Raw genomic sequence first — 25778 nt, forward strand, 5'->3', positions numbered from 1 at the left:
TTTGTCTTTCTTGAATCCACCATTTGTGCTCAGGGAAGCAGGAGTCAAGAAATCAGAAAAAGGAAAGGAAAACGAAGTCAAAAGACAAGTTGCATTGAGTAAAGCTGCTGCACCAGACCTCGTTAGAGGATTGAAAAGCAAGGATGTCGTTACTTTGAGAACTAAGGTTCGTCTGACCCAAGCCATGGTATTTTCCATTCCCTCATAGGCATGTGAAGGTTGGACATTGAATTAAGGAAGACCCAGAAGAAGCCCTGCCCTGGAATTGTGGTGCTGGAGAAGAATACTGAACATAGTAGGGACTGCTAAAAGGACAAACTGGAAGAAGGCTGACCAGAGTGCTCCTTAGCAAGGATAGAGGCCAGCTCAGCGAGGTTTTGTCTTACTTACTTTGGACAGGTTGTTAGGAGAGGCCAGGCCTCAGAGAAGGATGCCATGCGTGGTAAAGTGGAGGGGCAGCGAAAAGAGGAAGGCCTGGACGAGGTGGATGGACACATCAGCTGCAACAGTGGGCTGGGGCACGGGAGCAATATGAGGAAGGTCCAGGCCTGGACAGTGTTTCCTTCTGCCGTCTTCCGCGTTGCTAGGGATCAGAACAGACGATGGCACCTAACAGCCACGACACGATGCCTGGCATTGTGAAGGGGTAAACCAGCCTCCTTAATACGCACTCTTATCTTGGGGCGTCCAGGCTTGTGTGATGTTGGTTTTCCAATCCCATTGCAAAATGCAGGACACTGAGGCTTATGAAGCACAGTGACTTGCCCCAAATAACAGGGATTAGAACGTAGGCAACAGACGCAGAATCTGCTCTGCACTACGGTGCAGGTCTGGTGGGGTCCAGGAATGTGCATTTTTATAAACTCTCCAACTGCTTTTGAAGCATACCAGGATCAGCTGTTCAAAACCACCAGCCAAGAGCTCCTGAGGAGAAAGTGGAGTTTTCTCCTCTCGTAACAGTCTCAGAAACCCACAGGGGCAGTTCTATACTGTTCTATGAGGTCGCCACAGCGGGAATCAACTCAATGGCAGTGAGTTTGGTTTTTCTGGTGGGGAATTGCGCCAGGGGAGGCTGTTACCATGGAGGGAGGGTATTGGTGAGAAGGTGGCTTTTCTGTGTAGCGCTCTTTCAGTAAGAGGAACTGCGGTAGGCCTGTCTGTCCACCTTCTAGGGCTCTCCTGGCCTCCCATTCATGGCTCGGCAGCCCCGCCCCGTCTGTCTGCTGCCATCTGATGTGCTCCTTCCTCTTGGCAGGAGGGCAAAGATAAAATGTTCCTGATCGAAAAACTGCTCAAGCTGCAGGATGTGGAGAAGAGAGCAACCTCCAGCTCCCTCACTCTGGAGAGGAGAGAAGTGGAGGTGAGCGGGAGGTGGACTTGGGCCCCTGACGCCGACTGGCCACTGAGACGAGCGAGGGCGGCCGGAACCCGGAGAACCTGCTATGGCAGGGAGGTGGGGTGCCACATAAGGGTACTTCACTTTCTCTTTGTAAACAGTATTTTATTTTTTGATTTAAGAAAATAGCATCATTCATTCAAAGATCCTTAATGACAAAGCGGGCTACAGGTAGGACTACGAACCCCAAGGTCAGCAGTTTGAACCCGCCAGCTAGCCCGAGGTTTTCTGCTCCCATAAAGATCAATAGTTTGGAAAACACGTGGGGCCCGCTCTGCTCCCTCCTGTAGGGGGCTCTGTGTCTGGTTGTGGGTTGGCTCATTTACTCAACACTTGTCAAGCCTGGCCTTGGTCTCAGTGCTGGGGTTCTTGTGGGGAGCAAAACAAAAATTCCTCCCCCACCCCAACACCCCTGGCTCTGACATGCTTCTTATGTTATGGAATCATCCAGAAGGCCGTCCACTGAGAAGAAGGGTCCTGTGATCTCTCCCCTTCATGGTTCTTCCAGTATGTTCCTCCAGACCTCTTTCCTAGGTATCTGGAAGCATATGCATCTGCTAAGATGTTCATGTATTTCTTACAAGAGTAGGGCTGTAGATATACGGAACACCCTACTCAATACCCTATCGTGGATATTTGGGTTGTTTCGGGGTTTTTCTGTGATATCTTGTTTTTTAAGTACTAAAAATAATGTAGTAAAAATGTTGTTTGCTACAATTATTTTTAGTATTTCTGGACTTGGGATAGGCACGTGGTAATTTTAATAGCCGTTGCTGTATCGCTCTTTAAAATATTCTATCAATTCATATTCGTACCAAGAAATGTCTGCCTGGAACCCTGCCCCTTCTCATTCTAAAGCCTCTCTGGGCTTCCTTGGACAAGACTGGTAAGTGGCAGCCATGTCACCATGTGATTACCACTACGACTTTTGGAAGTTTTTGTCCTCCTGAAGGAACTTCTATGTCGTACACTCGCCAGGCAAACAACAGCCATCAATGTGCTTTGGAAAAGGGATCCAGAGGCCCAAGTCTCAGTTTCCATGGGGGCAGGGACTATGTACCCATGCAGACCCAGGTTCTAATATACTCCTGGCATATGATAAATGTTCAGTAAATATATACCTGCAAAATGAATGCATGGAAGGATAGTATCACAGTCCCTTAAAAATATTTTTAGGCAGTTCTATGGCAGGTTTTAATCTATCACCCCTTTAGTTTTAAATGATGGGGCTCCACGATACCATATACAGGAGCTGTACAACTGCACAGGAGCAGTATTCCCTTCCAGTGATGTGGTTGCCTGTGTTCTTCTTTTTCAGCAACAAGGCCCTCTGCATTTGGGGGAAGCTGATGTGGCTCCGGGTGAGTAAGCAAGCTGGCATGGACTAGACACTAATGTATCATCCCGGTGCCATATCCCATTGACATATCCAGAGAGAGAATCAGACCTGCCCAGATGCGGTGACCTCGTCAAGACCTCACCCACACTGGTTTAAGCACAGTTCCAAGAATAATTCTTGTTTTGGGCTTGACTAGAAGCAGGGGCTCACTTACAAGATGTCACCAGGACCTGTTTCTGCCCTTCCTATAGCTCCCTTCTCAAATAGATTCTTTCTAGCCAAATGTGAGGCAGCTTCATGAGCTTATTCAGACATCTGCTAAGAAAGAGTTGGAACCCCAGTGTCTCATATTGCTTCACTGGACCTGATGGGGTTATGGGCCTGTCTGTGAACAGCTGCTGTGGTCATGGGAGAGAGAATGATTTTGTTGGCCAGCTGTGGAGAGAGGTAGTCTGACCGAACAAGAGTAGACCTGGACTGAGAATGAGGGGAGGGGGACCCCCCACAGGAGTTGGTGGTTCAGAATTAAATCCCTTATTTTCGGGGCATGGCATTGATTGAAGGCATCCAATGATGGGGACTTAAGGAGGAAGATTAAAGAAACAAAAATAAGGGGGTACGGAAGGTGTGGGATCTTGAGAGCCAACTTGGTCTTCCCCTGTAGAGCTGGGGCAGCGCAGGTGCGCGCTAACTTCTCTCTCCTCTGTCAGAGCCAGACCTGCGACACAGGAGATTCATTCAAGAAGATGACCCAATGGCATAATGATTGTGTGGCAGCCAAACAGCAAATAATGAAAAGTAGGACAGGGGAAGAGCTTCTTCATGACACCTGGATCTTTAGGAATTGCCCGAAGTAGATCTCCAGTGGAAATGGACCACAATGTAAATAACAGAGTCAACTTGGGCATCCCTGCTGTTTTGTGCATCGGAATGAATTGCTGATTTTTTTTCAGATAAAGCATTTTGAGTCTTCCAATAAAGACTGCAGTACTATTTAAACCTAACCCACCACAATCTAAGCAGGGATCATCTGGGAATGATGTATTTTCTCTTTAAGAAATATGCCTCTGATTTATCACTCCTTAGAAATGCTCTTCCATATGTCAGAAGTATGTCACTTTGGTTTCCTGGTAAAGGTTTGGAACCTGGTGCTAAGTGTCTCAGGCTGAATAAAAATGTGATCCTCAGTGAGGATATGAAGCCTCTGAATTGTGGAACTTGCATGTGTTTGTGACTTGGAACAAAAAACATTCTCTTGTCACCCAAAGGTGGAATATAACCAGAGATCTTGGACTATATGTTTAAAGTTGCATTTTGCACATCAAATGCATGGGTCTTTGAGGATGAACTGGGATTCAGCCCCTGTGAGGTCTGTGTTAGTCTGGAAAGACTAGAGAAACAAATTAAGAAACACACATATGTATATAATGGAGAGGTTTATATACAAGAGGAATTGAACATTGAGAAAACATCCCAACCCAGTTCAGTCTAAGGTCAGAAGTCTGATATTAGCCCATATGTCTGATACTAATCTATAAAGTCCTCTTCAGACTCACGAAACACATGCAGTGATGATGAATGTAGAAGATCACAGGCCAGTAGGCAGAAAGTCTTTGGATCCAGTGTAATTGGAAACATCTCAGCACTAGCAGGGGTCTCTGCTTCAGGGTGGGTCCATGTGTCTTGTCAGCTGCTATGTCTCCCAGGAAGTAGCAGAGAGAGAGAGAGAGGTGTCTTCTGCGTGCAAAGAGGAAGTACCAGATTTCCCAGAATTCTCAGGAGAAGGCCATGCCCACACAGAAGTCTCATTGGCTATCTCTGGATTGACAGCCTACACTCTTAATCCTTAAATTGACACCAGATTAGGTGACTACCACAAGGTCTCATATGTGATTGTCAAAATCTTACTGTGAACCAGACATCATAAAGTCAGCGGTGATGAACTGCATCGATCTATCTGTATCTGTCATCTATGCACATGCGTATGTGTGTACATATGCATATAGCTTTTGGGGGGAGCATTTATCAATAAGGCTTACAACATGTGCTTCGAGTTGAAGGGCTCAAAGGGTGCCATTACCAAATTCCTCAGGAGATAGGAGTCTCCGTTTAAGTAATCCCTGACTGATGTCTAATTGGAACTGAATCTAGAAAACATTCATGAGCACTGAGCACATAGCTCATGCTCCATCACTGATTCACTTAAAAAGTATTTTATTGCATATACTTCACATTTCACAGTCATAGCAGGAGTGGCGCAATCGTCGCCACCATCAGCTTGGGAATATTTCCTTCTTTCTTGTGGCCATTGTTGTCAGCTCTCCATTTCCCACCAACCTCCCCTGCCATGCTCCTGGTGCTGCCTATCCTGAAATTCATATACAGAAAAACATTACAAGGACAAAACAAAAACAAGAAACAACAACTACACACACACACAAAAAAAAACAGACAAAATAAAAGAAGAACCTCAGTTCAGGGTGCAGTGTAGCCACGATGAAACATACAACTTTCCTCTAGTTCCTAAATGCTTCCTCCTCCCCCCGCCCAACCTCCCACTGTCATGATCCCAATTCTACTTCACAAATCTGGCTAGACAAGAGGATGTACACTGGTACAGGTAGGAACTGGAAACATAGGGAATCCAGGACGGATGATCCCTTCAGGACCAGTGGTGAGAGTGTAGATACCGGGAGGGTGGAAGGAGGATGAGGTGGAAAGGGGGAACCGATTACAAGGATCTACATATACCCTCCTCCCTGGGGGCTGGAAATCAGAAAAGTGGGTGAAGGGAGGCATCGGACAGTGTAAGGTATGACAAAATAATAATAATTTCTAAATTATCAAGGGCTCATGAAGGAGGGGGGAATGGGGAGGGAGGGGGAAAAATGAGGAGCTGGTACCAAAGGCTCAAGTAGAAAGCAAATGTTTTGAGAATGATGATGGCAACAAATGTACAAATGTGCTTGACACAATGGATGTATGAGCCCCAAATAAACTTATTCAATTAAAAAAAAGAAAAACCTCAATGGAACAGGATGCAGAAAATATTAAAAACTGGAACGAACTTAAAATGGGTCAAAGGAAATCAAATGATAAGGTGTTTGCTTTAACCTGCCTGCATCCACCCTACTGTACTTCACAATGCTCTCTGCCAGCAACGCTGTTCATGTTCGTTGACTTCTTTCATTCACACACACATATTCATTCATCGCATCAGCTGAAATCACCTACCACAGTTTCAGTATCATCTTTGCTAGTGGCTTCAAAGTTAAACGGTTAGAGAGTATGTGTTTGTGCTCCTTCATTTGGCAAATATGTGCCAACAGTGGTGAACAAGATGGCCAGCATCTCAGACAGATCCTGACCTCGTGGTGCTTACTGTCTAGCTGCTAGACACATTTATTTGACCCACTGGTCCCTCTTCAGAAAAAATTACCCGATGCCCCCTAGCAATTAAAATCGATGGCACTATAGCCCATAATCCAGGATGACGTGTAGGTATCTATGTTTACAACTCCCCTGGATCATTCCAGTGCCCCGCAGAGGTGATGTCACCCTCTTTGGGAAACACTTGTCTAGGGATTTAATTTAGACATTGGCTTAATAATGAACCATTAATTGGTTTCTGTGAAGGCGAAGCACAGGGAGACATATGTTGTCCACGAAATTGATGTTTGAAGTGATGTATGTGTTTTATGCTATCTTATGCTTCCTAAGCCTGTTTTAGGCTGGATTCTCTTACGGAACAAAACCAGTGATTGTTGATATATGGAGAAAGAGAAATTTATATCACATAATGAATGCAGTTGTTGTAAGGGGTAAGTCCAGTCTGGTTTCATGTCTGTGAGTCACATGCTAAGTGGAGGCTTCTTGTGTCAGTCAGGGTGGACTACAGAAACAAAGCCAGGGAGACACTCATGTGTGTGTGAGAGAACTTTATATCCAAGCGCAATTGTACATTATGAAAACATCTCATCCCAGTGCAGATCATGACTATAAGTCCAATATTGCCCCGTATGTCAATACCAGTCCATAAATTCCTCTTTAGACTCACACAGCCATGCAATGATGCTGAATGCAGGAAGATCACAGGTCAGTGGGTGGAAAGTGTTGTGGATCCAGTGGTGGTGGGAGCATCTCAGCACTGGTGTGGGTCTCCACGTGGCTCCTCTATATCAGCATAGCTCCATATGGCTTGTCAACAGGAATGTCTCAGAGTATGTGTGTATCTGGCCTCCATTCAGCTGTTTGTCTCCATGGTGCCTCACGTTCTGACCTGCTTGACAGGCTAGACTCCACCCCTTCACCAAAGTTGACACCAGATTGTGTAACTGCCATACTTCTCCTGACGGGGACTTTCAACTGTGGTCTGGGTCAGGGTGGGTGGCAGTGGTAGCCAAGCACCATCTAGTTCTCCTAGTCTCGGGTTAGAGGAGGTTAAGGTTCATGTGACCCATTAACCCTTTGGACTAATTGAGTGTCTGGTTTTCTGCATTCTCCTTTGCTCCATGTGAGAAGAAATCTATCGTTGGTTCTTAGATGATTACTTGCAAACTTTTATGATCCAAGACACTATACATCAGAGTAGGGGGTTGAACATTCTCTTTATGAACTGTATTTGCCAATTGACCTAGATGTCCCCTGAAGCTATGGCCCATAGCCTTCACGTCCACTGTTTCATCCCTGATGTTTACGTGGTGTTCACACCTGTGGCCCCTAGATGCTATACTGAGTATATATGAGTATCCATGCAGCATTTACAAATATGCATACTAAACATTCACGATCATATCTACATATGAGGGGGCTTCAAATAGTTCATGAAAAAATCCCATTATATCTTAATTCCATTTTCCCCACAAATTTTTTGAAGTCCCCTCCTATGTATGTGAGTGTACTTCTATAGGACTCCCCTCACCAGCTTAGCACATGTGTGGATTGACTCACATAGTTACTACTGTTGCAGAATTGTATGCGTTATAGCATTCACCATCCCATCCACCGCCATCAAGTGTATTCCAACCATCGCGGTCTTATAGGATGCAGTAGAACTGCTCTGTCGAACTTCTAAGACTGTAAATGTATATGGGAACAGACAGCCTCCTCTTTCTCCCTCAGAATGGCTGGTGGGTTTGAACTGCCAACCTTGTGGCAAGCAGACACCTTAGCATTTACCATATTTGTTCCTCATTCTTGAATACCTTTCTTTGTCTTCCTTTACACTTTGTCACTTTGCGCTGACTTCCTCCATATTGTATATTGCCTTTATCTCTGTCATAACAAACACAGTGTATTGTCTAGGCAGTAATTACCCCTTCCTATTCCTCTGATCTTTGTAGCTCTCAAAGAATGCTTCTTTTTTCTGTGTGTAAACCTAGCCTGGACTGCTTAAAATAGCTGTCTTGCCCTTTTGTGATAGACTTATTCCATTTAGCTTAATGCCCTTTAGATTCGTCATGTTGTGAAATGTTTCCGATTCATTGTTATTCTTTATTGTTGGGTAGAATTCCACTGTATGTATGTTCTGCAGTTGGTTACCTGTTACTGTTTCCATCTGTTTGCTATTGTGGATAATGCTGCCATGAACGCAGGTGTCCTTATGTCTGTGTGTGTCATCGCTCCTATTTATCCACCATATATAGGTACAAGTGTGATGGCTAATTGTATGATACTTCTGTTTCTAGGTGTTTCAGGAACTGACATATTGTTTACCAAAGTTGCTGTACAGTTTTGCAGCCCCACCAGCAGTGTGAGTTTCAGTCTCCCCACAGCCTCTCCAGCATTTGTTGTTGTTGCTTGTGTGTGTGTGTGTGTTTGGATTAGTTCTATTATTGCTGAATCGAGATGGTATCTTGTTGTGTTGACTTGTCTCTCAGATGGCTAGTGGTCATGGGCATGTTCATGTCCGTTGGCTCCCTGAATTGTCAGCGCATGGACCAGTAACTCAGAATTTACTGTCAAGTACGGAAGATGTCATGAGACTGCAGAAAGGATTGGGCAACGCCGGGCGGGTGGTGTTAGAGGGTATGAGACAGGTCCAGGGGAGCAACAGGACCAGTTCTCTTCCCCACGGCCCACATGGGAGGTAGGTTGGAGGGTTTGGGGCTGTGGTCAACAGAAGTGGCTACATGCCAGAACTTTGAACTGATAAGACCAACCCATCAGAAATGACATCATAATGATTTAGCAAGAGGAAGGCGGCTTGCGGGAACACCAAGTGTATTCATGTCATAAAGCCTGTTTCCCCTTTGGCCCGGCCTGCAAGGCCAGCTTTAGCAATCGAGCATGTTGCCCTCCCTCCGTAAAGTCTCAGAGAACCCCACGGGAGGTGTTACGCCTCTGTAGGTGGGGGCAGACAGTGTTGCTGTGGGTGGAGGCCCCGGTCACAGCAGCATGAACAAACAGTGCAACAGCCTTGGGGGTGCACTCCGGTAAACGTGGGGCCACTTTTTGAAAGGTCGGTGGTTCAGACCCACTAGCCCCTCCCAGGGGAAAAGATTTACACAGCCTCAGAAGCTCTATTGGAAACGACTGGGTGGCAGTAGAGTAAGGGGTTTGTTTTATACCCAGGAAAAGATCAAGACTAAGCAAGAGGGGAAGGAAGGAAACCAGGTGACCATAGCAGAACATCAGGTGTGTCTAGGGTCCCTGTGCTCACGTGGCCTAACAAATCAGAGGTGATCTGGTGACAGTCTGATATACAGGCATGGCCCTCCCTCTCGCTGCCATCTCCAAATGCCGACTCACAGTGACCCGACAGGACAGGGTAGAGCTGCCCCTTTTAAGGTTCTGAGACTTTAACTGTGGGGGAGCAGCCTCTCCACAACCGAATGGGTCCAAGGAGCGGTTGTGTAATTCAAGGGTAAATTAAAGAGACATCAGACAAGATAAAGCATGCAAGGGCTTACCTCTTCCGTCATGACCGGAACCAGAATGAGAGAGTAATTTAAGGAAAGAAATTAAGAGACAAAAAGTTTTGGGGTGCTCACTTCCGCCATGACTTCAGGAGTCAGGCCCATGCACAGAGAGAGATTGTATTGTATTCTCACAAGCTCATATAGTCTGGGTCACACAGGTCACAGCAAACACGTACATACCAGGAAGGGGTTGTACGGAGGCATACGTGTAACGTGAGGGGGGATGAGCTAGGACCATACACACCACAGGAAGGGGAGGCACTCGAGAGGTTCATGTGACAGGAAGGCGCATACGTAACAAGATGGGCAGGCTGTAGAGTCGAGATGGCAGCCTAACCTTGGCCGTCCCTGAGCTGGCTTGACCTCAAGTGTCTGAGCTCTCCTGGGGAACAGTCTCTGATCCTTACCAGAAGGGAGTGGGTCCCACTTAGGGTAAGACAGACAACAGGGGTCTGATTGCTTTTGATGGCAGACAACCTTCAGGCAGATAGCCTGCAAGCCGTTGACCTTCAAGTGTATAGTCAGTGACCATGTGTTTGTACCATAAGTTTGACATTATGATGGGGGGACATCGTGGAGAATAAGTTGTACTTAGGAGAATGTGAGAGGGACGCATCTCCAACCCTCGAACATGAAGGCCCGGCCTCCCAACGTATGAATGTTGTGAGTTTGTCTGCACACACACTCTCTTCCTGGTTCTGTTTCCAACACGGGACTATTTATGGGAGCAGAAAGCCCCATTTTTCTTCCACAGAGCGGCTGGTGGTTTCAAACTGCAGACCTTTTGGATCTCAGCCCATCACGTAAGCACGGCTCCATCAGAGCTCCTATCGACACAGCAGTCACATGTCCCACCTCGAGTGACAGAATATTCAGAGCCATTTGGTTCCGAAGGACTAGTCTCCTCAGGGTAGCTTTGGCAATTGATAGCCTCAAGCCGTCTTTGCTGTCCTTTAGGCAGTTTAATAAAATTGGTGAGAGCTTTTAATTTGCTTCGTGACTTTTAAGGTGCTAAGGAGACGGGGTGGGAAGCCACCCACCTAGCTAGAGCGGGGGTTGGAGACTACAACTGGCCCTGCCGCTGCCCTGGTGGGCCAGCCTAACCAACTCCTTTGCTTCCCCCTTGGGGCTGCCCACTTCTCTCCGTTCTCACAGCAGCCTCCTTTACTCTGGTGGGAAAGACTGGGCTTGGCCTACCTGGATTTCAAGGTGCGGACACACACAGATTTGGATTTAGATTTCCTCAGGGTCTATGCAGTATAGGGTAACCCAAGGGACAGCACCCGACCCTACGCAACTGTACGGTCCCAGGGTCACACGTAGGTGCCCTTAGGGGCGAGGCATACTCCTGCGGTTCTGACTGGTCATCATTATCAGCTGTTGGCAGTGGGACATGGGAGTCCAGGAAGGGAACTTGGAGGGGTCTACTGGGCACAAAACAGACCACTGCAGCTTTCCCCAGCACCCCATTTGGGTTCAACCAACCTAAACCATTTCAAAGTTGGCCAACACCCTCTTGTCTCCTCAGCTAGCAGCCGCTATACCCCACTCGGGCACAGAGACACACCGGCCAGGGGCTTCACACTCCGAGCATGACTCCAGGACTCAAGAAGAGGCGTTGCCCACTGACCCAGCAGCCGTTTGTGTGGTGGACTTTGGTGAAATGATGCGGGGAGACCACAAGTCCAGCCAGGTGGGAGATGCCCCTGTTGACACCCAGGATCCATGACTTCTTCTGTACATCCACATGAATGATCAGGGACAACTGCTCTTGAGTACAGCCGACTGCTGGTGATGGGGGTGGGCTCCCCAGCCTACTCCTGGACCCTTGGAATGCTCCCTCTCCTCCTGCTTGGTTGGTTGGTTGGTTGGTTGGTTTCTCTCTCTTCTTAGAGCTGGGTCATGTTCTACTCATGCTGGGCGTTCCGACAGTGTCTGTCTCTTGCTGGAATGCCATGACATTGTCTTCCTGGGTTCTTCTCATGGGGTCTCCAGATGGACACACTGAGCCCAGCTCCTGATATGCTGCGTTCTTGCCATTTCTTTGTCCAGTCCATGTTCAGGTCTATTCTTTATCCTATCATTTGCTGTTTAGATTGTTCCTGGTGTTTCCTCTGGTTCCTCAGGTCTTTGCTGTAGAGGGACAGCATCGTGTGTCTAGATACACCCCCTCCTTCTGCAGGATGTGCTTTCCCTCTGGATTCACTTTCCCGGGAATACTGTCATGGCCTTGGCTGGCCCCGAGGCTGCCGAATGCTGCACATGTCATTTTCTGTGCTTTCTGTTCATTTCTCTCTACGCCTATTAACTCCGGGTACCTCACGAAAGTGTTCACTTGCGTTCTCCTAGAATTCAGTCCTTCAACAAATGTTTATTGAGCAATAACCGATATTGCAATAGGTGTTGAATAACTGAGATACTTATCACCATGGGGCTCTTGCTGTCTGCCAGGAACAATGATAAGCAGGGACTGAGAGTTCCAGCGTTGGAATGAGGCCACCGAGTTATAAGCCTTATCTTCAGACTTCTGTTTGACTTCAGACCACTTCCCTGGTGTTTGCTTTGGGTGCTTAATTGTTCACTGGATAATCAGAGGCATGCATGCCTGAGCTGCTAGTCCCCGCTCAAGTCACCGAGCCAGTGGGTTTTGTCCACTGGCTTGTTTTGTGATGTGTCTGGCACATGGTAGGGAGCCAATAAATGTGATTAATGAGTATTTTGTACACAGCCTCTCATTGAATCCTAAGAACCCTGTCAGGCGGATACCAATAAAACCAAAGCCGATCCACCAAGTTGATTCAGACTAATAGCAAGCCTATAGGGCAGAGTAGAATTGTTCTATAGGGGAAGGATGTAAATCTTTATGGAAGCAGCCTATCCCATCTTTCTCCCGTGGGCTTGAACCTTTTGGTTAGTAGCAGCCAAGCGCTTAACTAGTGCGCCACAAGGGCTCTTTGTGGATCCCGTATCACAGATGAATTAAGCCACTTGCCTGAAATCACACAGCTCAGTGAATTCTTAGCTTTCTCTAATTCAAAATCCCATCTCTAACCTCCAGACTAAGCCTCCCAAGTAAGTGCTAATTAGTAATACTTATTGGCAGCTTCTTTCTTTACCCAAATTCTCCATTCTTCAAAGCCCAGCTCACCAAAGTCCTTTAACTGAGTCTGACAGAGTTGGGGCAGTGGGGGTGGGGGGGATGGATTTGGGTAAAAGGTCAAGGTCAAGAGACAGAAGTCTTCAGGCAACATGAGAAGGGATATTATTAACTCTGTACTGTTTGTGAGATGGCGCAGGGCCGGGCAGTGTGACATTCTGCCATGCTAGTGTTGCTACCCACTAATTAGCGTCGCACCCCACAGCTAGTTTGGGCAGCCGCATTCCTTCCCAGGCAGTGCTGTGTGGTCTCAGGGGATGCACAGGTGCTGCATTCAGCCCACCTGTGTGCTTTCATTGGTCCTCAATGTTGTCATTCGGCCCTCAATGTTTTTATGGGCCATCATTGAAAAATGAAAACTCAGATTAAAAACAAAATCCCAATTTCAGCCTTCTCTTGAAAAAGCTGACCTGTGTACCAAACCTGCAGCTGGCAGCGCGGGTGGCTTGCCTTGGCTCTACTAGGCAGCGTTCCTGGTATGCCTGGCTGGGCGCCTGTCCCCACCTCCCTAACAGCCGCCAGCTTCCCTCGTTTCAGTCAGCGCTCCGGATTGCCTGTCTTTGGTTGGAAACTACCGTAGTCCATTTGCTAATTACTATTGGGTGGGATCATGTCTGTTCCCACCCACAATGACCGGAAAGCAGGTCTCCGAGCCTTTTGCTTCTTTCCGGGAACCGATGGACTCCTTGTTCTCCTTCGGAGGGGCTAGTGGATTTGAATCGCCGATCCTGCCATCAGCAGCCCCGGAGTGAGGCGACCACCGCACAGGCCGTGATCAAACTAAGCAGGTGGGATGATTTTGTCGAGGATGGCCTTGGCCCCCTTCTACCTGAGGTTTCGAATTATTATCTACGGCAGCTTAAATGTTTGTTGCAGTCATCGGCTACATCTTGGTCCTCTTGTTCATTTTTTTTTTAAAATTCCGGAATATGACCGTGTTGGTTGAAAGCGCCCAATCTCCGTCTCTAGAAACGCGGGTTTGATTTTCTTGCTGCTGGTGGGCTGCCGGTCCTCGCAAACTCTCTGCGCCTACCTGCTGCAGCCTGTGCTACAGGGCGCGCGGTGGAGGAAGAGGGCAGTTTGTGACTTTTAAAACCATCCACTGCGTTTGAAACATGGCCGCTTGTGTTAGAGCGGCCCTTCTCAGCCCCTGGTTGGAGGCTGTCGGTAAAGAACGCTCGCTGAATGGAGATCCAAGTCTCCATTGGGTTTCTTCCCACAAACCCGCCTTGTAAAGCCCTGCCCTGATAGGGTGTGTTTGAAGTAGATGATGACTGCCCGAGCCAGCGCAGGGAGGGACAGGCTCGCCCTTAGGTGACTTGGCCAGGGTATCAGAGCTGTACGGGCAAGAGTTCCACCCCCCAGCCCCCAATCAAGTAGTCAGGTCATCAAAGGGCCCCACAACCCATCCAATTAATATTTCTAATGTGCATCTGATGCGGTGACATGTCCTAGCCTCGGCCCTTTGCCCCCTCCCGCGACCACGATGAATCAGTCTGCCGCTGGTGCCTAAGCTGCCGTCCGGTGGCCACGAGCCCTTGCTGATGGTTTCCGTCATCCAATTGGGCTTGTCTTGGAGCTGTGTGAGATTTCATCAAGGAGTCTATAAACCATCTTTGAAGTTGAGGTCTTTTTCCTCCTAAGCATACCCAGGTTCACGGGCAGCTCTCGTGAGAAAGATCACCTACTTGGGAGTCCAGGGCTCTAGCAGACCTGGCAAGTGACTGAACCTGCTGGGGGGAGGGGGTGTTGGGGGAGGGGGCAGAGGGTCAGAGATGGTGTCAGACCGTCCGCTGGAGGAGCAGCAGCTGGGTCTGTTTGGAAGTCAGGCTGGAGACCTTGGGGAACTGACCGACTGTGCTACGCCTGTTTCCTCATCAGCAAACTCCAAATTCACTGCCACTGAGTCAATTCCCTATGAAACAAGGTAGCACTGCCCCTGTGGGCCTCCGAGATGGCAACTCTTCCGGGGAGCAGAACGCCCTGTCTCCTTCAGAGGGGCTGCTGGTTTTGAACTGCTGACCTTGCGGTTAGCAGCCCATCGAGTAACCACTATGTCACCAGGGCTCCCTTCTCATCAGTAAAGAGGACAAAAACCCCAAGGCTTTGAGCTGGTTCCTTCTGGTTTGTACCTGCTGAGACGCTGCCTTTCCACACAGATACACGGAATCAGAATCTACATTTTTTTAAAGAGATCCTCCGGTAGTTTGTAGAGATTCCCCAGGGGATTCTTCTGTATCCACCAGGATCTTGTTAAAATGTAGGTGCTGCTGTGGTACATCTGGGGCCAACTCGCAGATTCCGGGCTTGGGGGCTGAACCGGGATGAGCCCCTTAGGAGCCTTGGTGAGTCCTCCATAGCTTTGCATGAAGGTTAAGGGACGTGACACGTTAAATCAGTGGTTCTCAACCTGTGGGTCACAACCCCTTTGGGGGTCAAATGACCCTTTCACAGGGGTCGCCTAAGACCATCGGAAAACACATAAATATTTCACAATGTATTATTACGTATATATTGTTTTGCGATTAATTACTATGCTTTAATCATGTTCACTTTGTAACAATGAAGATACATCCTGAATGTCAGATACTTACATGACGCTTCATAACAGAAGCAAAATTGCAGTTATGAAGTAGCAACGAAAATAATGTTCTGGTTGGGGGGGTCACCACAACACGAGGAACTGTATGAAAGAGTCGGGGTATTAGGAAGGTTGAGGACCACTGTGTTAAATGCTCGGGCTTTCCTGGCCTTTGACTCTCCTCTTGCTCCGTGGAGTAGAGGCAACTGTGTGCTGCTGACAAGTTTGACTCGGAGGAAATTTCCAATCATCAGGCTCTGCTATGCTTCCAGCTGGGTGATTTTTGAGCTAGGCCCTTCTCTGGCACAGGCTATTGTGTTCCCTAATCTCTAAAATGAGGATAAGCCTAGGTATTCGGTAGGTCTCCCCACAACCCAGAATTTTCTATGACGGGAGAGTGTAGGCTTCCTAGTAAACCTGAAGAGGTGCGACAGTGCCACCTGGTGGTTCTGAGCTGTTCATTTCAGCTGCCAGAAACCAAGCCCTTGCTTGGATTGGTCTCAAGACTGCCTTCCCCAATCCGGAGTGTTTGTTTGCCAAGCACAGAAACCTCCCCAAGGGCTGCTGCCCCCGTAGACAGGACGGCAAATAGCAGCTTCCCTAAATGCCTAACACCTAGGTGCATGATGCAAGACACTCCAGGCCCCTGGTGCTCCTTTGATGGACTTTTATTAGTGTAGTCACAAGTTTGACATCCACAGTACATCGTTAATGTCACTGGCGCTAACTTGTTCGACATCAGCACATTACCTAAGTGCGCCCAGTGTTCAAATGTCCACTCGGAGGGATCATGCATTTTCCCATGCATTTGCACCTGTGTCCCCACGTGGCACCTGTGTCCCCACGTGGCACCGGCTCAGCCTGCGCTTATTCTCATCGAGGCTCCGTGTGCCTCTCAGCCAGGACGGGGCAGGAGCTGGGGTAGCCTTCCTTAGCCCCAGGCTTCCCCGGAGCCCCCGTGGTGGACTCAGGGATTCCAGGGCGCGTAGTGCTAGCACTGGGTTTTGCTTTTAGTTCAAGTGAAAACGGAGTTACCGACTATTGCTTGTGTGAGTCACCTGGCACCCCACTGCCCCCCAACCCCAGAGCCTGGGCTAGCACACGGTGTTTTAATTTCCCTGCCAGAGCTCCGCGGGTGGTTTCTGAACCCATGCTTCCTTCATGGGGTGACAGTCTAGAACTGAGGGTCGCAGTCTTCCACCAGGCTGTCGGTGATGTAGCTGGAGACGAGGTGGGACTCGTAGTAACTTTTTTCATCCATGGTGTTCACAGTCCACGCGACAACCTGAATCCCTTTGGCCGACCACGTGTTCAAGTAGGCCCTGGGGAAAGAGGAAGAGCCGGTCATGTTAGAAGAGGGCCTAGTGGCCCCAGGAGTCCTTAACAGGCACGCAGTCGCGTGGTCTTCGTGGAGGACAAGCCGGGTTCAGAACTAGCTTCGCAGCTGCCCTCTGCAAATATTTACAGGAGGAAAGCAAGCCTGGCCTCCAATCGGAAACTTTCACCTGCCATGGACTATTCAGCAGGTAATCATCTGGAAAACCCAGATTGTACCAGGTGCAAAAGAACAGAGACCGATGACAGGAGCGGGGGGAGGGTGGGTGGGCATTTTCTTGGCAGTCATGGCGCAGAACCTATCCCAGGTAGAGAAGCAGGCACAAAGATGAAAAGGCTGATGGGTGGGTCCTCACTGTAGCTCTGCCCTGGACCCCAAGGAATTTGAGCCCTCTTTCGTCCTACTTTAGCACCTTCACCTGGTCTTTCAAGTACACTAAAAGCCAAGACAGTATCATCAGCCTGTGTTGGAAATGGTGAGACATGCCTAAACCTTGTCCACTGAAGAAGCAAGCGACCCTGCTGCTCTATCTATAAACGTGCATTGGGGGTTATGGTTGAACCCCAATACATGCTGTCTACTGCACAGAAACTTCCTTTCCAAGTACACCAGCCGAGAAGTTTGTTAGGCGAAGAAAAGTGATCCTCCAACTTACGGGGAGACGAAATTCTTCTGCATGAGGAAAGCGGAAATCCCACACAGGTACCACAGGATGTTGTGCATGCTCCAGTCGAGCAGAATGTCCATCAGCATGAGCATGGAATGCTTCCACAGGGAATTGTGCCGCGGTTTCCCCTCTCCTGTATAGCTCAGGCTCCAAGGTCTGTGAGTTAGCGCCGTCACGACATTCTGATCGGCTTGTCGCATCTGCGAAGACATCGTGGGGCGTAAAGTTTTACTGTCTGTAAACCACAGTACTTCCCAATTGTTCCTTAGCCTTAGCGCGCGTGCTCCTTCTGAGGAAGTGGTCATGTCAACTAAACACATGGCCTCTGTCCCAGACCCTTTGAGACAAGAATGTGACAGACATCAAACAAGGTACAATCGAAATAATACCCCCTTCCAAATTTGAAAAGAACTGCAATCCTATCTTTAAGAGAAATTCATAAAGCCCAAATGCATTGCTGTCGAGTAGGCTCTGATTCACGGTGATCTTGTAGGACAGAATACTACAGGTTCCCAAATCTATAATCATGGAAGCAGAGTGTCCCATCTTTCTGTGGTGGAGTCACTGGGCGGGGTTTCACATCCCAACACTTCCAATTAGCAGCCGGGCAGTTAACCACTCCACCACCACCAGGGCTCCTTGAATTGTAAAAGCTCAGTGTTAAAATGTAACCGTGTCACAAGAACAAACTTTGAATTGGATAGCACTTGAAATTCTGACCAGAGATGATTAACTGGAATTCAAATGAGGCTAGAAGCAGGATCATTTCAAGATGGGCTAAATAGCACTGTTCCTTATTGGAGGCAAAAGGCTGAGAAAGAGGAGTGGGCAGTGGGCAGGGGGTGGGGAAGCCGGAGAGGCGGAAGTGAGGGGAGAGAGCATATTGTGGGGGATCAGGAGAGAAGGGAAATGGAGAGCAGTGACTGGATCAGCTCCCCTTCGCCACACTGGCTCAGTGCTCCTCCAGGAAATGACTCATCCACTTTCAAGGGCTTGGTGGTCAAGTCGGTTTGGGAAACACAGTCCAAATTGTCTGGAATGCCCAGGACCATTCATCTCAGCCGCAGTTTATATATCTGGATGGGCTCCCCCCGACTGTACAGTTTGAAAATGTACGTATGTCTTGTTGGCCATCGGCGAAGCATGGTGCAGAGCCAACTCTTGATTTTGAAACCTGATAAAGCAGACATTTGTCCTGCCTATTGAGTAACCAAAGGAGGAAAGGTGCCTTTTTATGAAGCGTGCAAGTTAATGTGTGCAGAACAAATAATAGAATTGAAGTATCGACATGTTGCAATTCCTGGTGAGTTGGCAGATCTGGCCATTGAGTAACAATGAAACCAGGAAAAGAACTCATCAGCTGTGACCTGGCCCTCGATGGGGAAAATGCCTCAACTATAAAATCATCCTTTCAAGAATAATTAACAAGTAATCTGATGAAACCTCTAGCCCAGCTTACCAATGTCTAGGAAATAAACGGGGGCAGACATGTTAAACTGCGTCACCACACAAACTGGAAATAATCTGGTTTCACAAGTAAAGACATCACAAGAATAAGAGAGAAAAAGATGGAGGGGGATCTTGAAGTAAAGTTTTAAGACCTAAAATTACACCATACAAAACCTATTTGGGTCCTGATTCAAACAAATAATTTGAAAAAAAGAAGCCATTTGTGATATTTCTAAGACAATAGAAAAATGTATAGACTGGATGGATATTTAATATTAAAAATGTACTATTAATAGTTTTTAAATAGAACATGGAATTGTGGTTGTGTTTGTTTTTTGAAACAATGAATCCTGGGGGGGGGGGGGAGGAGGAAAGAGGACCTGATGCAAAGGAAGGGCTTAAGTGGAAAGCAAATGCTTTGAAAATGATGAGGGCAAAGAATGTACAGATGTGCGTTACACGATTGATGCATGTATGGATTGTGATAAGAGTTGTATGAGTCCCTAATAAAATGTTTTTTAAAAAATCAATTAATCCCTTTGTAAAGATAGAATTTTATGGATGAAAATTATCTCTCGGGTTTGCTTCAAAACAACATTGGTGATATCCAGATTGCACACCTGTTTACCTGAAGGTGAGGAGGATTCGAAGAATTTGGTGATGAAGATTAAAGATCGCAGCCTTCAGTATGGGCTACAATGTAATGTTAAGAACACTAAAATCCTCACAACTGGACCCGTGGGTAACATCTTGACAAATGGGGAAAAAGACTGAATTTCTCAAGGTTTTCGTCCTGCGTGGCTCCACAATCAACACTCATGGAAGCAGCAGTCACGAGGTCAGGTGATGCACTGCGTCAGGTAAATCTGCTGCACCAGAGACCTCTTTAAAGTGCTGAAAAGAAAGGATGTTACGTTGAGGGCTAAGGTGTGTCTGAGCCAAGCCAAGGTGTTTTCAATTGCCTCATCTGCATGTGAAGGTTGGCCACTGAGGACGGAAGAACTGATAAGTTTGGACGGTGGTGCTGGTGGAGAATACTGAACGCGCCATGGACGTCCCAAAGACCAGGCCTGTCTGGGCAGAGGTACGGCCAGATGCTCCGGAGACAGGAGGAGGCTAAGCCTCGTCTCGTGGACTGTGGACACGTTCTCAGGAGAGACTCTTCCCTGGGAAAGGACATGATGGTTGGTAAAGTGGAGGGCCAGTGGAATACAGGAAGACCCTCAACCCGATGGACTGACACCATGACTGCCACAACGGACTCAACGCTAACAAGAAGGGGCAGGTGGTGGAGAACCGGAGTTCCCGTCTGTGAGTGTGTCCTTCTGCTGCACACGGGCATGCTAAGAGCTGGAATCTTGGTTGCTATGAGGTGACTGAGGCTCACGGCGATCCTATAGGGCACAACTGGACTCCTCCATTGGGTTTCCAAGTCTGGAATCGCGGTGGAAGCTGGCTGACTGCCTTACCTTTCGCCTGGGGAATGACTGGAAGGTTTGTGTCTTGGTGGCTCAAGCTTAGTCTTTTCTTTCCCACCCTAAACTTACTATTAATGGGTCAATCTCAAGGCAAAGCAGGAAACCCTGTAGAGGGTTTCCAAGACGGGAAAACTTCACAGGAGCGACCAGCCTTATCTCACACACACACACACACACACACACACACACACACACACACACACACACAGAATGGCTGTGGGCTTGGATCATCGACTTTGTGGCTAGCAGTCTAAACACCAACCCACAGTGACACGGGCCCCTTGCTATATACCCACCAGCTTACACAACATTACATACAATAAAAATCCTGAATTTTACCTTATATATAACTTCTGGCAAGAAAGAACAGACGATACTATTATTGTACAGTTGAGGAAAATCCTCATAAACTTTCTTTAGAGCAACAGTAGCCTGTAAAACAGAGAGATTGTGTATTTAAAACCTACTAACATATGATCGTCCCAGGCAGTGACTTTTCCGCCTCAGTATAGTGGCCCCTTGCCCCCCACCCCAGGACATCCAAGGGGTTGAAGTGTATGATTGGTATACTTCTTTAAGCTCATAGCAGCAGCAGACAAGTCTTTCCCTAACCCCCCCCTCCCACACACACACACCAAAGGCTGGGTTCCAAATTTTAAATCATTCCTCTAGTCCCCAGTTATCCACCAGATAGACACACAGCACTACCCTGGGGCTTGCACAGCTGAAGCATGAGCCTGGGAAACACAGGCGCAATGGGAATGGGATTAGCAGCAGGGCGGGAAGCCACTCAGCTCTTTCTGAGCAGGGCAGAAGATTCTTCTCAGAGAAGCAGGCCAGCTAACCAACCAAGAAGAAAGAGAAAACAAAAGTACCAGCACTTGATATAGCCTCTCGTGAACTGACAAGACCTGGCATTGAGCATCAATGGCCAGTAGCCCCAACAACAATCAACCAGATGCTGTGTGAGCGCAAGGCTGCTGCAGCAGAGTGCTGGAGATGCAAAGTCCCCAGCACCCAGAACTGAACACAAACAACCAGCGGCATCCAACCACCTAGGATGGATCCGTGCCACGCCTCCCTTCGCCAATGAAACGAAATGCCGGCTATTTAAGCAGCCGTCATCTTGCTAGCTGAACTAAGGCATGCACGGTGTACAACTCGACCCAGTATCCTTTGACTGAATTCTCACAGCAATCTCATGTGGTGGGCTCTTTAATGACTCCCACGTTGGTCCATAGTAAATTGTGGCTTCTGAAGGTGAAGGCTACATTGCAGTGGCAGAGCTTAGACACTGCCTGGAGACCTCCAAACCCCACGATCTGGTGTGTCACCCTCTCTCCAATGTGTTCCCACCTTTGCCCCTCGATGCTGTCAACCTGGTGAATTTTATTACTACACTCTGCCTCCTTTGAGCGCCCCAGCTGGAAAGCTGAAAGCACCGATTTCCCCCCGCTCTTCTCTTCTACTTACTCCGAGGCTGAGCACGCAGGCCAGTACACTGTGGTTAAATGGAGGACTGTCAGGGCTCCCAAACAAACACCACATCGCCAACGGAGCTTAAGGCACCCATTAAAAACCCCTGTGCCTTTGATCCCTCTCTAGACCCCGCCCACTCTCGGTCTGGCCGGGACTCTGCATTTTAAATGGGTTCCCTAGGCGACTGCCATGCAGCTGGATTGGAACACGGGACAATGTACAGCTGGATTGGAACATTGGGACAATGTACAACTGTAAGCTAATGAGAAGAGGCTAACCTCACTTGGTTGCTATTACAGAAGGCATGTGGTGGAAGAATTGACGACCCTGCGGCAAGCAAGGCCGGGCGCTGTTTTCCAGCATCAGGAGCTTACTTCACATGTCTGGCACGTTTGGGTGGGTCTCACGGTCCTTCAGACTCTTCCATAATGCTATTGCACATGTCACAGACAACATGCAGGGTAAACAGAACTTTTACATGCAGCGGGAAACCCAAAGGCTCGTGGTTCATTTTATTGCGACATTCTCTTTACTGCGACGGTCTGGACCTAAACCCAGTGTCTCTAACATATGCCTGCAGTACATCCACGCCTGGCTTTCTACAAACAAAATAGAGCCTGCTGTCCTAACGTCAGGAGTGTGTTTTGTGGTTCCCATTTTCAGATTTGAAGAACATCTGGCTTTAGGTATATCCTGGAATTAATAATGATGATGATAAAAATGATACCAGAATTCTCAACTAGGAAATGGTCACTACTGATTACAACTATTACTTGGGAGGAGGAGGGGGGGGGGAATACCTCTCAGTTTATATGGAGAAGGATTTGAATCTGAAAAGCTGAATGTAATCTGAATGATATTTTCATGCCCATGGTCATAACATGCTTTTGAGAAGAAGCGTATGCTCCAAAATTTAAGCAAAATTTTAATTAAGAAATGTTACACTCATTTAACGAAAACAGATAAAAGTGTAACCATGCAAATCAGAGTAACAAACTTCTATCAGAAATCATACAAAAGCGGGTAAATTCATACAAAAGATATTCTGATAGCTCACAGAAGCTGTCAACACGTCGTCCAGTTAAGATGCTTAACAGGCAAATGCAGTTCATCCTGTTCAGTTCCTGAATTCCTTTTTGTGACTTGAGGGGCCGGTTCTGGAAATGTTTCCCTGTGGTTTAATACCTTTTGCAAATGCTTTAGGGAGCCTTGGTGGCAATAGTAGTTAAGTGGTTGGCTATTAACCCAAAGGTCGGCAGTTCAAACCCACCAGCCACTCTGAGGGAGCGCAGTGAAGGCTGGGCCGCCGTGGGAACCTGGGGGAGCTGCTCTACTCTGGCTGCGAGGAGGTGGCTGTGAGGGGGGACTTCCTGGCAGCGAGGTCAGTGTTCTGGTAAATGCGCTGCACACTTCTCTGTGCGGGCTACAAAACACCAGGTCCAGTTCCCCCATTTATGCTTTCTGTAAAGATATGGCTTGTTATTGTTGCCTTGTATACTTCCATCTTAAGGACATAGGTTATGATTTGTAAAAATAACTTAAGAGGGAGGGGAAAAATGAGGAGCTGATGCCAGGGGCTTAGGTGGAGAGCCAATGTTTTGAGAACGATGAGGGCAATGAATGAATGTACAAACATGCTTTATACAATGGATGTCTGGGTGGATTGTGATAAGAGCTGTATGAGCCCTAACAAAACGATTTAAAAAATAACTTCAGAAAAAAGAATAAGTCATAAAACACATGGTTCATTTTGGAAACGGCTAGCAGCTAAGGAAGATGTCGTTTGTAAACACTGTACCAGGTTGGCATGGCCTTTGACATCAAAGAAGATGGTGAGGTTAAAGTTTAGGCACTCGGCGACGGCTTCCCTCAGGGTGGGGATCTTTTCGTCAGGAAAATCATTCCTACAAGAGAGGGGAAAGGAAGTCATGGGGTGCAGAAAAAAAGGAAGAGAAAAAAGTTTAGAGGAACAGATATTTTGCAAATGTCTCCCAACTTATTTAAAAAATAATAATTATTATTATTAAAAAAGAGTGGCTTTCCCAGCTTCCTTTGTTCACCAGGCCAAAGCCCACAGCTCATTGCTGCTGGCACTTGTGCCAAAGGACAAATGTTCTTCACCACACAACGGCCACAACAAGTCATTTCGTGTTCACGGAGTTAATCCAGTCACGCAAGGACTCGCTGTGCCCAAGCAGTATTTGGAGATCGCAGGGGTTTCGTTGTAAGACGGCCGCTGCCCAGGCAGCAGAAGTTCCTGGGAATGCCCCCCATATTTGGAGATGGCAACTGTTTTAGCGTCACTGCCTTACACGACTTCCCAATCCACCCGTTTTGAAGAAAATGATGCTTCGGTGCCTGATAGGTAAGAAATCAGCTTTTCTTACATTCAAATTTATTGGTTCATGGCTTAACTCAAGCTAATTCAGCTATATTAGGTCAATCCTAAGGTCTGGGCATTTCTGTTTTTTGGTTTTTTTTTTCACAAGAGAAAAGCTTGTAGTTAGTTCAGGGATCGTTTGCTGGCCCTTAGGAGCGTTTTCCAGTCCAGTCTGTTGGGGCACCACGCCCTGGCCCCAAAGTCCACTTTCAGCATTCCCTGGGGACCTTGCCACTCCATTCCCTTGCTGTTCCGCTGCACTCCCCCAGTGATTTGCCTCGGTGTTGTGGGATCAGGTCAGGTGCAATTCCCACAGTGTCTCCGGTGCTGTCCCCTGTATCGCCCTTAGTCACTGAGGGGCATCATGTCTCATAGTAAGGCCAGTCATGTTGTTCTCTCTGTGGACTGGCTGCTCTACTCAGGAACATCATCATCACGGCCTGGCATTTCTGTTTTTTTAAGGATAAAGATGGTTTAAATGGGAGAGGTGATTCAGCTCTGCCTGTCCCTGGGAGTGGGCGCTGGGAGGCCTGCCCCGCTGCCCCACTCTGGACAAGTGTCTCAGCACAATGGACACGCCTCTGGAGGAAAAACCAGTTTTTCCTACAACGTGGTCCGTAACACAAGTCAAATCTTTCCATTTGTCTGCAATCAAAGAAAATGTAACGGGGAGTGGCAAGGTCCCCAGAGAATGCTGAAGGTGGACTTTGGGGCCAGGGTGTGGTGTCCCAACAGACTGGACTGGAAAACACTCCTAAAGGCCAACAAATGATCCTTGAAGAAACTACAAAAAGAAGAAAGAAAATGTAGCGGGACTCACTTTGAGAGCAAAGACTGGATGTATTAAAGCTTATTAAGATGGAATATTGACTCTCATATAGTGGCTTCTTGAAGGGTTTTTAAGGAGCCCAGCGAGCACAATGGGTTAAGTGTTGGACTGCTCATTGCCAGGTTGGCAGTTCAAATCCACCAACTGCCCTGAAGGAGGCTGATGAGGCTTTCTGCTCCCTACATTTAGAATTTTCGAAACCATACGGAGCAGAACTGCCCTCTCTTACAAGGTTGCTATGAGTCAGAGTAGCGTCGATGGTGGGGGCGCGGGGGGTGGGGGTGCTGTCTGAGTTAAAGGATCTTTAAAGGTGACGTTGCTCCGTGCCCCTTTTTGCTCTGTGCTCTGCGTATTAGAACCAGCCTCTCCCTTGCAATCCTGCAAAGTCACGGGACAGCTGACGATCGTAAAGAGGAAGTCCAGCGGCCTCGACTGTGCAGAGTCAGCAACAGTCTCTCAGACCTGCGCGATGGTTTCTTTGCGCTCACGTTCATTTCTGTCCCTCTTGTGAAAATAAGGCTTGAGCCAACTTTAGAGCGGACTGTCACTGGGGTGACTATACTCATGAGGCACGGGTCATTGTCCAGAGCACCAGGAGCCCTGCGGATACGCTGGTTAAAGAATTCGGCTGCTAACTGAAAGGTCGGCCGTTTGAACACCACCCCCCCCACACCCCCACCCCGCCCAGTGCCTCTGTGGGAGAGGAGGCCTGGCAATCCGCTCCTGCAAGGACGACAGCCTGGGAAACACCACCAGGCGGCTCTGGT

The 25778-nt window shown here is 47.9% G+C and overlaps 2 protein-coding genes across 3 annotated transcripts in view; one reads left to right on the forward strand and one right to left on the reverse strand.

Annotated features, from left to right (window-relative positions):
• TMC5 (transmembrane channel like 5) overlaps positions 1–2765 on the forward strand; it is a 61275-nt gene extending 58510 nt beyond the window's left edge. Inside the window, exons 18-19 of the mRNA XM_075528103.1 lie at positions 1256–1360; positions 2715–2765. Coding sequence (XP_075384218.1) covers positions 1256–1360; positions 2715–2765 — 156 coding nt within the window. The remainder of the gene's footprint in view (positions 1–1255; positions 1361–2714) is intronic.
• Positions 2766–16045: 13280 nt separating this feature from the next.
• GDE1 (glycerophosphodiester phosphodiesterase 1) overlaps positions 16046–25778 on the reverse strand; it is a 30550-nt gene continuing 20817 nt past the window's right edge. Inside the window, exons 3-6 of one of the 2 annotated variants that reach the window (XM_075564567.1) lie at positions 23601–23706; positions 20663–20755; positions 17385–17596; positions 16046–16715 (exon numbers count right to left, since the gene is read on the reverse strand). In XM_075564567.1, coding sequence (XP_075420682.1) covers positions 16568–16715; positions 17385–17596; positions 20663–20755; positions 23601–23706 — 559 coding nt within the window. In that variant the 3' untranslated portion in view covers positions 16046–16567. The remainder of the gene's footprint in view (positions 16716–17384; positions 17597–20662; positions 20756–23600; positions 23707–25778) is intronic. The other variant, XM_075564568.1, reaches the window with a different exon arrangement.

This window comes from Tenrec ecaudatus, chromosome 12, assembly GCF_050624435.1.
Source record: "Tenrec ecaudatus isolate mTenEca1 chromosome 12, mTenEca1.hap1, whole genome shotgun sequence".
NCBI classification, from domain to species: Eukaryota; Metazoa; Chordata; class Mammalia; order Afrosoricida; family Tenrecidae; genus Tenrec; species Tenrec ecaudatus.